Below are 15,598 nucleotides of genomic sequence, written 5' to 3' on the forward strand. Positions count from 1 at the left end.
CTTATACCAGAACAAACTTGAATAGTGCTACTGAAGGAAGTAGAGTTATTCCAGTTTGAGAATTGTGGTCTCTGTATGTCCTGGTTAAAGGGGGGGGGGCGGACAGAATGGGCCTTTACTACAATGGCATCAAACTCATTATACGTTTCATGTGTCATCTAAATGAGCTGTGAAAATAACTTGTGTCCTGGGTTATCAGAACCCCAAACGAGAAGCATCAGTAAGATATTAAAAGTAATGAAAGGAGACTTCCACCCACACATTCTCCAGCAAATTTACTTCATTTAACTCAGACAGATGTAAAGATAGTAAAGAACCCACCATTACAACGCAAAGTACTCCAAAGCAAGATGACAATGTTTTCTTTCCCCTTTTCTTTTCTTAATTAACATATTTATTGGTTTGGTGGTAGGGCTGTGCTAAAATTTGAAGTCTGCTCATTTCCCAGAAAGTTAAATGACAGTGAGCCTTAATGAGTGTTCACAAACACTACGCTTCATAAAGACAGTCAGGATGCAGAAAGACAGTTGTTCATGCTGCCACGTGTGAAGAGAACTTTAGAAGACTCGTACTTCATTTCGTCAGGGGGGACGTGGAATCGATAGATAAAATTTTTATAAGCTGCAACTAGCACATAGAACTAGCACATGCTGAGATAACAAAATTCCAGAATCTTGGGACCCTGAGGGCCATCTAGTCCAACCCCTTGCAATGCAGGAATCTCAACTAAAGCATCCATGACAGATGGCCAGCCAACCTCTGCTTAAAAGCCTCCAAGGAAGGAGAGTCCACAACCTCATGAGGGACTCTCTTCCACTGTCAAACATCTCTTACTGTCAGAAAACTCCTCTTGATGTTTAGTCAGAATCTCCTTTCTTGTCCATTGGTTAGGGTCCTACTCTCTGGAGCAGGAGGAGAAAAAGCTTGCTCCATCTTCCATGTGAGCACACTTTAGATGTTTGAATATGGTTATCATAGCTCTTCTCAGTCTCCACTTATCCAGGTCACACATACCCAACTGCCTCAACCATTCCTCATAAGGCTTGGTTTCCAGACCCTTGATCATCTTGGTCTCTCTCCTTTGCACAAGGTGTTACTGTGGGTACATACATGTGCAATTGTGCATGTATACCTGACTGACTGGGAACTTAAACTAAGAGTCATAGTGCACGATAGGGAATTTCATTCTTACATGGGGATGGGATAGCAATGATGGGATGAGCAACAAGATGGCGCTTAAGCTAAAACAATAGGCAGTTTGTTCCAAAATAACAAAATAAAAAATAGGAACATTAATTAGATGAGCTGGGGGGGGCATAGGTCCTTTGTCTACATGTTTCAGGGGTGCAAATTTGACAACTAAACTATATTTAATTTAAAAGAGTATTATTTCATTCTTCCAATCAAGAGTTGTATTCTTATAACCAAGCCTTGCTTCTCAGTTGCACTATGTCCATTTTGCATGCTTATTGCAGTCCTGGTTCACATGTAATGTCCAACTATGGTTTAAAATTATGAGGAAGTTGACTTTTCACTAACCATAGTTATGACTAATGGCAGTTTTTCTGGGAATGAAGATCACAGCAAGCTATGGCTGCTCTAGAATAGAAACAAAAGCCTCCAAATTCTTCCTCATTGAAGGAGCAAGTGGGATGGGATGGTCAGGAAGTCTGAGACTTGTTGCAGCTCAACCTTGCAATGCCAAACCATGGTTTACCTATACATCAATATGCAGCCATAAACTTGTCTACTACTACTAGAAATTTCCAGATAAGCCTTAAGGAAGGACAGAACTCAGTATCCTCATACAAATTCATATACGAAGGGTATATTTGAATGTGCAAGGAACAATAGAACTGTATTCAGATTGTTGAGCTTTAGCTTATGTTGTGTTTCTCCCTCTAACCCAAAATAATAAGTGGTTCATTTATACCCTGAAGCATAAGATCATTTCTACTAGAAGAAAAGATGAATGAGAATATTCTTGAGCACAGCAAGAGGGGATTTATGCTCTTGGTTTCATTTAAAAGTGGTGGGAGTTTTGTGAATAACTCACTACATGTGTCTTGTTAAATTCTCTTCTCTGTCTCATAACAGTAGAAAATCATTTTAAGTTATTAATCTGCTTGTTACAGATAAATGTAACAATCTAATAAGCACTAAGAAGGAGTTTGTCCTGTTATAATAAAGGGCAAATATGTAGACAATCAGATAAAAATGTCCCCGTTTTTCTGAAATTGCATTTTCAGATTTGTGTGCAGGATGATAAACCTATGCACTGAAACAAAAATAGTTCCTATCTGAGATCCACTGCTGCTATTTGAAGCCAGTATTCCTACAAAGGGTCTTTAAACCTGTATCATTTTCAGCCATCAATCTGTAGCATTTCCTCTCTAACACATTATTTTGTTTTTCTTTTTTAGAAAAGATACACACACACCCCAAGACAAAAAAGACGTAGTTCTAAGGAACTATACATAGTACATGCATATTAACTAAATATAGGAAATACTTAAAAGGTGGTTATTAAAGCTGTGGAGAATTATAAATTTTAAAAGCAGGGAATATTTTATTTGAACTGTTTTAAGTGTGGCGTAGCTGGATTTGTCATACTAACTTCATAGAGTTTCCAATGAGTTTCTAAAGGTTCCTATACTCTGGCTTCATTTTAAAATGGTTACCTTAACTAATACTTTACCAAGCAATATACTCATATAAACCAAGGTGCTTTTCAGAGCTGGATGATTGATTGGTAACATAGGAAGGAGATGCAGGTCCTGGTCCAGTTCTCGAATCCAAGTTCAGCCATTCATTCATTAGCTTTGGGCAAATTACTAGTATTCTACCATTGCTGTAATGACCAGAAATGGAAGCTTCCAAACAAGGGTTCAATCCAACATGGAATTAAGGGTGCTTAAGTCTCTTGATTTCAGTAGGCTTCATTAAGCATGATCTGTGTTTATAAGTAGCCAAAATCATTATTTGTTGTTTGCTTAGTCGTTTAGTCATGTCCGACTCTTCGTGACCCCATGGACCATAGCACGCCAGGCACTCCTGTCTTGCACTGCCTCCCGCAGTTTGGTCAAACTCATGTCCGTAGCTTCGAGAACACTGTCCAACTATCTCATCCTCTGTCATCCCCTTCTCCCAGTGCCCTCAATCTTTCCCAAAACTCCATGGACAAAGACAACAGGCATACAAAATCATTATGCAGTTGATTAAAAAAAAATAAAGATCGCAGATCACTCATGATTTGTGCATATTTTGTGAGGCTGATATTGTGCTTTTCTGGGAAACAGGGAGATCTCTAATCTGTGGTATCTATGACTTCTTTCCAGCATGCTGCTTCATTTTGTTTTGTGAAATGCCATTTTACTATGAGATATGAAATATCCCGGGAGCTTCAAATGTCTTCATGCATATAGGTTCTTCCAGTCAAGAAAAGGAGAAAAAATGTGTCCCTTTATATTTCAATATTCCCTTGCACTGGTATTGCATTTAAGGGCCAAACTATGTTAAGCACAATAGTTAAAAATAGGAGAGGCTAACCTTTGGCCTTCTAGATGTTGCTGGGCTACAAGTCCTGCCACCACTGACTGTTAGCCATGTTGACTGATGGGAGCTAGAGGTCAACAACATCATGCATACTTTTGAAAAACAAGAAATCTTTAATAAAAATATGTTTAATGGGGGGGGCAAAATCTATAGGGCCATAGGTCTGCGACTCCACCCCTGTGTTGTTGTTTTTTTTAATGACTAGAACCTGCTCTATCTCTTTCATGACAAAGAGCTGTTTTTGGATTGTGCTCACGGTGTAAAGAGAAAGGGTTTAGCTCTATACCCTTTTCTCACTTAGCTCCAGAATCTCTATTTGCAGCAGATAGTATCTTTTGGGGACAAAACAGCAGCTTTCAAGATGGGGAAATTGAATGGGGCTCTGCTCAAGTTCCAATCTCCCTATGGATTATACCCCCATCACTGCTTTACGATAAAAACAAAAGCAATACTTGGATTCACCTGGGTAGATTAAATAACTCAGTGATTACTTGTCACTCTGTATTACTGTGTGCATGACCAAATTAGAATATAAGGTTGAATATATATTCATATTGATTGCCTTGTTGTGTGCAACTATTATAGGATACATATGAGCACGGGTATATTGTTAATTCATACGGCAAATACATAAAATTGTTGTTGGTGTTTTTCTTTTTAAAAACCCTTTGTTCTGCATCGTATTTCTAACTTTCCAACGTTTTTGAGCATGTTGTATTCCCAACATCCACACAAATGCCATGGTAGGTTGTGCATAACAGTAATAATTTATGCCACAATCTCAATAATAGCCTTAATTTTGCATATTGTGTAATGGGCAGAAATGATGCAGTTGAATACTCAACATCTTGCACACTTGGAGAGTTATGAGCAAGTTTTTTTTTAACAAGCAGAGGCAACACTGACAATCTTTCTCCTCACCTCTGCAAGGTCTACTGTTGATGTGAAATTGACAATAAGAAAGTATGATCACTTTTGAGTACCTATGGCGGGGGGGGGGCATAGATGCTTAAAAGAATAAACTAATAAATGCTGAGAGGACATATAGATACTAATCCCCAACCCCCATGAATCAGATTATAATAGTCTCAGACCTGGTTTACCCTTGCAGGGCCCTTATAGCAAAGATGTGGTTTTTGCTTCTGCAGTAGAAAATCACAGGTATTTGCAGCAATCTCAATCTAGTCTGTGTACTCTTGAATCACAATTGATTAGTTGGAGCTTTGTCCTTTTATCTAGCTTCGTGGTAGCACCATCATTCTGATAAAAACGGATGCTTGTACAAGGCTGGGGTAAGCCAGCGGTTCTGGTAGGTGAGTTGACAGATTGATGCTGGATTTGGAAAGGTGGGGACATAAACTTTACAAAATGAAGTGTGTAATCCAGCTGTGAGAGTACAGAACAGGTGCTAAATAATAATGATGAAAAATAAATAAATGTCCTAGCTTTGTATTTTACAGTGGGAAGTTGGGCGGTGGAGTGTGGGGAGGAGGGGTGCCTGATTCCTTTTTTTGTGTGTGTGTGCTGCAAGGCAGCTGATTTTATTTAAAAGACTGTGGTGGCTAGAACACTATCTCATTTTTATTTGCTTTTAAATTGCCTGATTTGAAAACCAATTACTCCACTTTTGACAGAATAATTGGAAATAGAGAACTCTTGACTCTTTCCTTAGGTAGGTAAACAAAGCAACAAAATATAAGCTAATTGGTTGAGAGGAAGCTCTATCTTTTATCCTCTTTTGAAATTTGAAAGTTGCCTCTGATGTGTTTTTGAACAAGGGGCTCCTATATAAGTAGTCACCCCCCCCCCCAATGTTCCATTGTTTGGGCAGCACTTTAATCCTATACCATCCCAGCTTCTGAAACGGAGCATCAATGAAACTAAAACATAAATAAAAGCACCAATTAGCCATTACTACCATAAAACACTCTCCATCTTCTTGTCACACAGGGTGTAAAAAGTACCTCTAATTGCAACCGAAGAATGGGGGGGGGATCTATTGTGCTCTTCAAGGAGGGGACAAATGGAGGAAGCTCCAGGTCGGTGTTTTGAGTGGTTTATTCCTCATGATACTGCTCCAAAAGTAGTACATTAATTCTTATTTCTATTTAAATTAAAAGTTATCTTAGGTGAGCTGAGGTTCTTGTGGGTAGTAATGATATAATTCATTACGAGGTCTTCTTCTTCTTCTTCCTTGGCGATTACTCGTAGCCGAGTAAGATTGTCTTCCGTAAACACGGTTTTAACAATGAGTCCGTAAGTGACTGTGGAGGCTAATTCTGGATCCGCACAGCCTTCCACAGTGGGGACATTGATTTCCGGGTGGGAGTTGATCACAGTGTGGATTTGTGAAGTGTGCCTTCCTCTTAGAATGTTTCTCCCTTGCGTCCTGAGTTCAAGTGTCTTCAAAGCCCATGATACCTTTGGTAAAGGCTGTTCTCCAACTGGAGTGCTCGCAGGCAGTGTTTCCCAGTTGTCGGTGTTTATACTACATTTTTTTAGATTTGCCTTGAGACAGTCTTTAAACCTCTTTTGTTGACCACCAGCATTACACTTTCCATTTTTAAGTTCAGAGTAGAATAGTTGCTTTGGAAGGCGATCATCAGGCATCCGCACAACATGGCCAGTCCAACAAAGTTGAAGAATAATTGCTTCAACACTGGTGATCTTTGCTTCTTCCAGGACACTGATATTAGTTCACCTGTCTTCCCAAGCGATGTGTAAAATTCCGCAAAAACAAGTTACAGATGAGCTTGCGGTATCTCCAAATCTCGGAGAGTTGTGTACCAACTTTTTCATTAACCAAATGAAAAACAACAAAGCCAGTGGACCTGATGGGATACCTGCTGAAATCTTCAAAGTGGGCGGAATTGAACTTACACAACAACTTCAGAAGCTCTGGGAAAGAGAAGAAATCCCAGCAGACTTTAGGGATGCCAAAATCTCTTTTAAAAAGGTGACAGAACTAATTGTGGAAACTATCAAGGCATCTCTTTATTAGCTGCGGCTGGCAAAATTCTTGGAAGGATCATACAAACCGTCTCGTAACAATATCCGAGGTGACCCTTCCTGAATCCCAAAATGGTTTTTGGCCCTCTAGGGGGACAGTGGACATGATTTTCACCACTCGACAGCTTCAAGAAAAATGCAGAGAGCAAAACCAACCCCTGTATATGGCATTTATTGACCTGACTAAGGCTTTCGACACTGTAAATCGTAATGCCCTGTGAACTGTCCTTCTGAAAATTGGCTGCCCAGATAACAATATGACAGCAACAATTACGAGGTATGCACAAAGCCACAAAGGAGTACTGCGATGGGCTGGGTCCAAGACTACACTCTGCAGGGAACACAAGGTTGCATAATTGTACGACACCACTAGCTGTCGCATTTGTGAAGGCCAATGGCAAAACAACTACCTACATAAAAACAACTTGGATGCTAAACCCAAAAGGGCAAGCATTAAGGCAGAAGGAGGAATCAGATCTTCTGATCGTTCCCTTGGCTCAAGCATTTCTGCTGGCCAGACAGAAAGATCCGGCCCCCCCTCGTGCAATGTTCAGGGGGGGGGGGTTTCCTGACACTCCAAGTGGATTTGGGAGATTAGAGGGGGGGAAAGCTTCTTTGCGCCAGCAGGAGTCCTGCCACTAGCATGCCAGATTCACTGAATTTGTGCCTAATAATATTACTATATGGGTCATCATCTGTGAAAAAAGCATTAATGTGCAATTACATATCATCTATGAAAAAAGCAATGCACAATTACACAGTCATTTATATAGGGTATCAGGCTTTTATATTATAAGGCAAAGGTAAAGGGACCCCTGACCATTAGGTCCAGTTGTGACCGACTCTGGGGTTGCGGCGCTCATCTCGCGTTATTGGCCAAGGGAGCCGGCGTACAGCTTCCAGGTCACGTGGACAGCATGACTAAGCCACTTTCTGGCAAACCAGAGCAGGACACGGAAACACCATTTACCTTCCTGCTGTAGCGGTACCTATTTATCTACTTGCACTTTGACATGCTTTCGAACTGCTAGGTTTGCAGTTATTATATTATTATAGTATATGCTAAAATCTCACTTGCCCAAATAATGCCACTGAAAGCAGAAGAACAGGAAGACAATTGAAGGTTCAGGGTTGAAATTCATCCCTCAAAAGTTTGCCATCTGGAACATATGAACATATAAAACTAGTAGGGCCAGATCATTGATCTGCCAGCCTGGTGTCTGAGTGGCAGCAGCTCTCCAGAGTCTTACACAGAGGACCACATCACCTGGTTCCTTCTACCTTTTACTGGAGACACCAACTAATAGATCCAGAGAACTTCTGAATGCAAAGCGTGTGCTTCACCACTGAGCTAAATATAACTTCTAGTCCCAAAGTCCCCCACCCAATACACTAGGGCACAGCTCAAGACACTGTTCCCCCTAGCTGTGACATATAAGCAAAAGGCTCTTTCAATGCCTGTCCTGAGTTGTGAATGGCTGAAACATAGCTGTCAAGTTTTCCCTTTTCTCGTGAGGAAGCCTATTCAGCATAAGGGAATTTCCCTTAAAAAAAGAGAGAGAGAAGAAGAACTTGACAGCTATGGGCAGAAACCAACACTGACAGAGCCATCCTGCGATTATTAAGTGGATTTTGAAAACACACCTGTTTACACAGGCAAACCCCCTGGTCTTTTGACCCTGAGTCTCCTGCTTTAATTGTTTTGCTTTTCTGTTTGAATGGAATTGTTTCCTTGGGTATTTTAATTACGGTTTATATTTTAATGTCTGTGGTAATTGGTTTTTGTATCTGTAAACTGCTTTAGAAGCCTATTTAGGCACTAAACCGTACACAAATGGAATAATAATAAAGAATAACAGTTACTATGCTGGGGTGAGGAAAGTTATATGTTGTGGGGGGTAAAGACAGTAGCAGCGAATGTGATGGGCAGAGATGGTGCTTCTCTGACCCTCCTGATTGCTGAGTTCCTGCTACTTGCCAGGAGGGTCAGTGGTGAGATGGAGGGGAGGATGGCACAGTGGAGATGCCCCAGTGGAGACGATCCATTGTTCATGCTGATGCACTTGCAACCTCTCCACTGCCTCCTCACTCAGCTGTCAGAAGCTCAAGGAAGTGACACTGCCCGCCCCTGCTGGGTAAAGAAGTCCATTGCCCATGTCTTCTCTGCTGCTAGAAAGAAGCCCTGGTTAGAACCAACATAGCCTCAGCCAGCGCTCAGTTGAAAAGGTGGTTGCTGTTAAATCTTAGTTTTATAAAAGAGAACATACAATGCTGGTTACATTTTAGCACAGACTGCAACTCATGTAACAAAGCACATATTGAAATATTGTCAAAGGAGATGGGAGTTAGTTCTTAAAAGGCTATGCTGTAGTTATCAAGCAGTCTCCTTTTACATTCAACAATACGAAATGGCAGGGAAGTAATCACAACAAGAAAATTGGCCTAAAGTTTATAATAATAAAAAAGCACCCTGATTGCTTGGTTTATAGTTAGGACTTTTATGGATTATGCTTAGATATAATTTCAGCCCTCCGGGTTATATTCACTTCATTCTGAATGCTTCTCTTACATTATGACATTAAGCCAAATCCTTAGTGCTTATTTAGCATTTGAATTCTGAAGCAATCTATTGTAGAGATTGCTTTTTTATGTTTGTGTAGTGCTAAAGTGTGCAAATATTTATTCCTGGAAGGTTATGATTGCTCTAAATCAAGCAAGCATATTGGGTGAGCATAAGGTATACTTAAATCATGCAGTTGGACTTTATCCATACATGGAAAATTTCAAAATATATACTTAAATGGGCTGTAGATGCAAAACTGTAAGTTAATTTTCACACACAATGAGAATGGCAAGGCTTATGATAATATATCCAGCTGTAAAAAAGAAGAAAAGAAAAGAACAGAAGGCTTTACAGAAATGAAGCAAGATGTGGCAGAGTTTGTCTGAATAAGAGAAACTGTTTGACATAACTTGAAAAGACAGTGTAACTCTTTCAGAAGCATAAAGTAGTGCTATAAAATTTCCAGTATGTTATCTGCTCCTAAGCTCAGAACAGTACATTAGTATAATGAATAGGGAGAGTGCCCTTTCAACCCATATAAACAATGGGTGGCGCCATTACCTTCCAGCCCACCCTCTCACAGAAGAACTGAAAACCATTTACCGTAGTCATTTACCTATTCAAAAGCATCCCTGAAATTCTCTATAAAAACAATATCCATTAAAACAAAAATCCAAAACCTATAACTGATGAAACAACAGTATAAAAACATAAAAGCAAATAAAACAAAAATTTGGATCATGTTTTATGTGTGTGAATTTTGCAATCTTGTATGTGTTTATAAGGTGTCTGAAGCAACTGCTGGTTGTAGCCTTGCATTTGGCTCTTGCCTCCCTCCCCAGGGGATGGCAGTTCTCTGACTGCCAGTTGCTGGAAACCAAAGGAAGGGAGAGGAGTCTTTTGATTGGATCCTGCTTGCAGGTTTCCCATAGGCATCCGGTTGGCCAATGTGAGACCCTGATGCTGGACTAGATGGGCCATTGACCTGATCCAGCAGACTGTCTTCATCTTACATGTTTCTGGATTTGGGATAGTGCAAGCCGATTCATCCAATGGTTTCCATTATCCTTTTGGGGTCAGTTCAAGCTACTGGTGCTTCTCTGTAAAGCCCTTCTCTGCCTTGGGTCCTACATATTGTTCCTTCAACTGTCTCCCATGCCACCGTTGTCCTTCTCAGGCCCTGCTCTGAATTCTAACATCACATGAAGTAAAAACTGCTGCAGTGAGAGGCAGGATCATTATATTAATCACCCTGAGACTGTGGGATCAAGTTCCTGACATTTCCAGCCTAGGTTTCATGCTGTTTTGATGAGTGGTGAATAAAGCATGAACTCTCCTTGCCTCCAGTGTCCCAGTCAGTGTTACATGTGCACCTCTGTGACTCTCCATTGCTAACACTACTAAGAGGCAGCCTCCTCTTTGGGGCAAATCGTTTTTCCTTCCATGGATTTGTCTTCTACAACCTTTTATCCATGCCACGGGCATGGATTTGTCCGCTCAAAATGAGTTTTGAAAACCTTTGGCTTAGATCGTCTACAGGCAATAATTAAAACTCTTCTGGGGAACACAATGTTATTAAGGAGTGAGCAAGAAATCGTCATTTAGGCCTATCTGTAATATCATTGGTGGTGCTTATGAAATTATCTTATTAGTGTTTTTTGTAGCAAGTGGAAATATACACCTTGCTTGTTAATACCAAGGCTTGTAGACACATTACCAGCTTTAAACGCAACTAGGTTGTTCTTTCCTTCAATTTGAATTAAAGTTGGCTTGAGGGAAATGTACCATAAGAAATGACCATATAGATACAAGGTAGATGAACTGTGGATAATGACATGTCTACATTGTTTCCCAAACAAGTGGTAGGATACTTGGTGCAGAGCTGGAATGTGTCCAGAGGAGGGCAGCCAAAATGGTCAAAGGCCTGGAAACAATGCCTTATGAGGTACAGTTTAGGGAGCTGGGTATGTTTAGCCTGGAGAAGAGAAGCTTAAGGGGTGATATGATAGCCATGTTCAAATATATAAAAGGATGTCATATAGAAGAGGGTGAAAGGTTGTTTTCTGCTGCTCCAGAGAAGTGGACACGGAGCAATGGATTCAAGCTACAAGAAAGAAGATTCCACCTAAACATTAGGAAGAACTTCCTGACAGTAAGAGCTGTTCGACAGTGGAATTTGCTGCCAATGAGTGTGGTGGAGTCTCCTTCTTTGGACGTCTTTAAGTGGATGCTTGGCAGCCATCTGTCAGGAATGCTTTGATGGTGTTTCCTGCTTGGCAGGGGGTTGGACTGGATGGCCCTTGTGGTCTCTTCCAACTCTATGATTCTATGTACGCAAACTAACCATAGTTGTGACTAAGAGCATTAGTATTCACCTGTGCCACAACCCACTAGGGCAGGGGTCAGCAAACTTTTTCAGCAGGGGGCTGGTCCACTGTCCCTCAGACCTTGTGAGGGGCTGGACTATATTTTGAGGAAAAAAATATGAACGAATTCCTATGCCCCACAAATAACCCAGAGATGCATTTTAAATAAAAGGACACATTCTACTCATGTAAAAACATGCTGATTCCTAGACTGTCCGCAGGCCGGATTTAGAAGGTGATTGGGCCGCATCCAGCCCCTGGGCCTTAGTTTGGGGACCCCTGCACTAGTGTTGGAGGGGGGGGGGGTTGCTACTTCTCATCAAATGATGCTCATGGTATCCATAGAACAAAGGCAGATTCAGGGAGCACAACTGGCTCGGTCGCACATAACAGCCACTTAGATTAGTCTACAGTTCTCTGTCCCTTTATCTGTTATTTCTGGTTAGCCCTATGCATCTTTCTTGCATTTGTTGCATTTCTGGGCTTTACATATGCTTTCCCATTTCTACTGCCCTAAATGATGGAGCCTTAACAAAAAATCCTAAGCAGTAGTAAAATTATTTATGATATATATCCCTCCCCTTTCTAAACCTGCCTTCATCTCATAAGAGGCTAGGTGCAGTGCTGGTTTATAGCCTGAATTCCAGGCTTGTGCTGTGAAAACGTAATTGATCCTATAAGAAGCAATGCATTTAAAAGGCATGATAAAAACATACAAAAATGGGGAAAGCAGTGAATACTGGACTGTTGGTGCCAGGTATGTGTGTGTTTTAAAGCTGACCAGTGCTCAAATTAATGGGGTGGAAATTGGGGAGAAGGAAGCAGATTGATTTATTTTTATTCCAAAATGCCCAAGAAGAGATGGGAGAGTGAGTTTTCCCTCCTCCAATTTCCCCTCATTCAGAACTGATTTGGAAGTTGCTCACTTCCAGTGGAGGCTGGAAAAAAATGTTTCTGTGTGCCAGCTAGGATTGCTAGCTCCCTATCCCTGGTTGCTGTTCCTGACACTCAGTAATTGAGATGAAATTCTCCCCCCTGCCTCCTGTAGCAGGATAAGCTTCACCTGTTTTATTTCTTCATGTGGATGTCCTTGAGAAATAGGAGTAAACTTCCACTCCCCTCAATCCTTAGCAAGGTAGCAGTCCTCACAGCAGACCATAATATCTGGATTGGATTTACCATCTAAAATACTGTAGCCCAATTGCATGAAATGTTTTTTCTCCAGTAGCAGCTGCCGGTATGTTTGAAGTGATCCTTAGAAGACTGTGGTGTATTGGTGCATGTTATTAGAAACCATCAAAAGCCCCGTGAAATTCATTCAGGTCTGCACTGCTTTCTCCCCCATCCCTCCTCTCTGCCTCTAAAACTGGCTTCTAGATTTGGGGGGAAGAGAAAGGGAATAAGAAACTTATTGCTCTCATCACCGCAACACTGAAGTTGCTGACAGGAAGAGGAAGAAGGCACTGCGCTCTCCCCCCCCCCTTTTGGGGTATCTGTTGGTGGAAAACTGTGCAATCCAATGCCAGAGAATGTGGGCAGGTTTTTAACCAATGCAATGCTGGTCTCTAGCTAGAACACTAACCTAGAGCAGCAACATGGGAGGGGGGTTTCCAGCTGCCCTACCCTTTCCTTTTGGAAGCCTGATAAAAAGCTTTTGCAGAAGGACGGCGAGCAACATCATGGGAGGGGTGTTTCTAGGACTAAAGTGAAACTGTGAAGTTGCCTTGTTATTTTTGCTATTGGATGCTGTGTGTTGTTATATGTATAGTACTGAACAGTGGTTTTTATGTTACTCAATTTTTTTTAAGGAAATTGTTACTGCATTGTGGATTTGCTATGTTATTAGGAAATTGTTTTTGTAGTATTGGTTTGAAATGCTGTATGCAACTTTTGACATGATTTTTGTGTGTGGAAAAGTGGCATACAAACAGAATGAATGAACGAACCCGTCCCCCCACCCCACTGTCCATGAAAATTAATGCAGCCATTCACCCATAAAAGGATAGTGGGTAATCTGCCACTATAATATACAGCGGCTTGCACAACTACTTTTTTAATTGATTAAAAACAAGAAATTTAGAGCATTTAGAGCAGTTGATTTACACAGGCCAAGATACGTGAAACCCTGCAATGAATTTCAATAGATAGCTAAGATAAGGGGCTATTTTGTTGATTTTTGGTCTTTAATTGTGTTTTTATACATTTATCTTTGTTTTGTTTTGAATTGAATTATGATGGTTCTAGGGTATTTTAGTGGAATGCGGATTTCAGCTTTGTTTTATTTTCAATTGTATTTGTACATTGGTTGATTTTTTTTTAATCGAGCATTTTATCCTTGTTCTAAATGAATGAATGAATGTTTGAATGAATGACTATTTTGTGCACCCATGGGTGTGCAAAGATAAAGAAAGAGGATTCATATACTAAATGGCAACATTGGTTTGAGGGTTCAACTAGTTCCTTGCCTGTTGCTATGCTACCCACTGAATATCAAGCCTTCCCAGTCTGGATCCTGGATCTTCATTCTTTGCCACACTGGAAAGAGTGTTAGAAATGGATTTATTTGCACAGATAGGATTCTATATTCTGGCATGTGGATTATTCTGGAGGGTATGCCATTTTCAATCTGCCTTCAAGCACAAAAGAAAAACAGCTGCTGAGGGTGGAGTAAGCACACATCTATAACCAAGCTGAGTCATGAAATGCCTGTATTAAAAACTTGAGCAGCATTGACGATGATTGGACATGAAGATTGGTCCTGTCTTTTGGCCCCATTGGTGGTGACTGTGATGGCGTTGGTAAGAGCAAAACTGACAAAGATGAGAGGGCTGGTGCCAAACCATTATTAGCTAAACGGCCTCAGCCCAGTATACCTGAAAGAGCGTCTCCACCCCCATTGTTCAGCCCGGACACTGAGGTCCAGCTCTGAGGGCCTTCTGGAAAGTTCCTTCACTGCGAGAAGTGAGGTTACAGGGAGCCAGACAGAGGGCCTCCTCGGTAGTGGCGCCCACCTTGTAGAACACCCTCCCATCAGATGTCAAGGAAATAAACAACTTTCTGACTCTTAGAAGACATCTGAAGGCAGCCCTGTTTAGGAAAGTTTTTAAAGTTTGAAGTTTTATTCTGTTTTTAATGTTCTGTTGAAAGCCACCCAAGAGTGGCTGAGGAAACCCAGTCAGATGGGCGGGATAGAAATAATAATAAATTATTGTTCTTGTTCTTGTTACTAAGATGAAATTCAAAGGTGGGCTAGATTTGGGAGTTCTAAACTGGAGAATGTCCCTTCTAAACCCCCTCATCTATTTCTGAAACTTTTCTGCATCCCTTCCACTGGCTCCTTTTTCTGCTCTTCAGTAAGGACTCCTCAGATTGGATGTATATATATTTTTATAGCAAGATGGGAGTAAAATGAAGTGGGTTTATTTATTTTTCTAGAAATGTATTCATGTAAAAATTATAATTGTGTTGTAAAATATTTGCCAAGAAATAGTCATTGCTAACAGCATCTGATGATGCCCAAAGTTAAAAAAAAAATAGAAAAAGAAAAGGTTTAGTAATGTGCTCATTATGGGTTTGCATGCAGGTGCTGCTTCTAGGATGGATACGCGAATGACTCCTCTGATGCCAACTCAAGTCACCAGGGTAGCGGCTATCTCTTCACCAGCTGTGACATTCATGGCAACCAATTTGGTGGATCAGACATTAACAGGTGTGTTTCTGTTTCGCTCTCCTGGTTATACTGCTACAGCATATGTTGCATATTTGCATATTTTTCAACCAGATACTTTCCCACAGCAATAAATGCCACAGTCATGAATTGAAAAGCCCTTTTAACAGAAATATTTGGAAATGTTACTGAATCTATCATGGTTAAACACAACAAGGGATCCAAAATATATACATTTTTACAGATACATTTTTACATATTCTGTTCCAGACCATTGCATCAGGGGGTGATATTGCCTTATGAAACACTAAAGGTAAAGGTAAAGGGACCCCTGACCATTAGGTCCAGTCGTGACCGACTCTGGGGTTGCGCGCTCATCTCGCATTATTGGCCGAGGGAGCCGGCGTATAGCTTCCAGGTCATGTGGCCAGCATGACA

At 40.9% G+C, this 15,598-nt stretch overlaps 1 protein-coding gene across 1 annotated transcript in view; it reads left to right on the plus strand.

Moving 5' to 3' along the window:
- TCERG1L (transcription elongation regulator 1 like) overlaps positions 1 to 15,598 on the plus strand; it is a 164,220-nt gene that overhangs the window by 88,052 nt on the left and 60,570 nt on the right. The window contains exon 5 of the mRNA XM_035138259.3: positions 15,077 to 15,202. Within this exon, the coding sequence (XP_034994150.3) occupies positions 15,077 to 15,202 (126 nt within the window). The remainder of the gene's footprint in view (positions 1 to 15,076; positions 15,203 to 15,598) is intronic.

The sequence above is a fragment of the Zootoca vivipara genome, chromosome 5 (assembly GCF_965207765.1).
Source record: "Zootoca vivipara chromosome 5, rZooViv2.hap1.1, whole genome shotgun sequence".
In the NCBI taxonomy this organism is placed as follows: domain Eukaryota; kingdom Metazoa; phylum Chordata; class Lepidosauria; order Squamata; family Lacertidae; genus Zootoca; species Zootoca vivipara.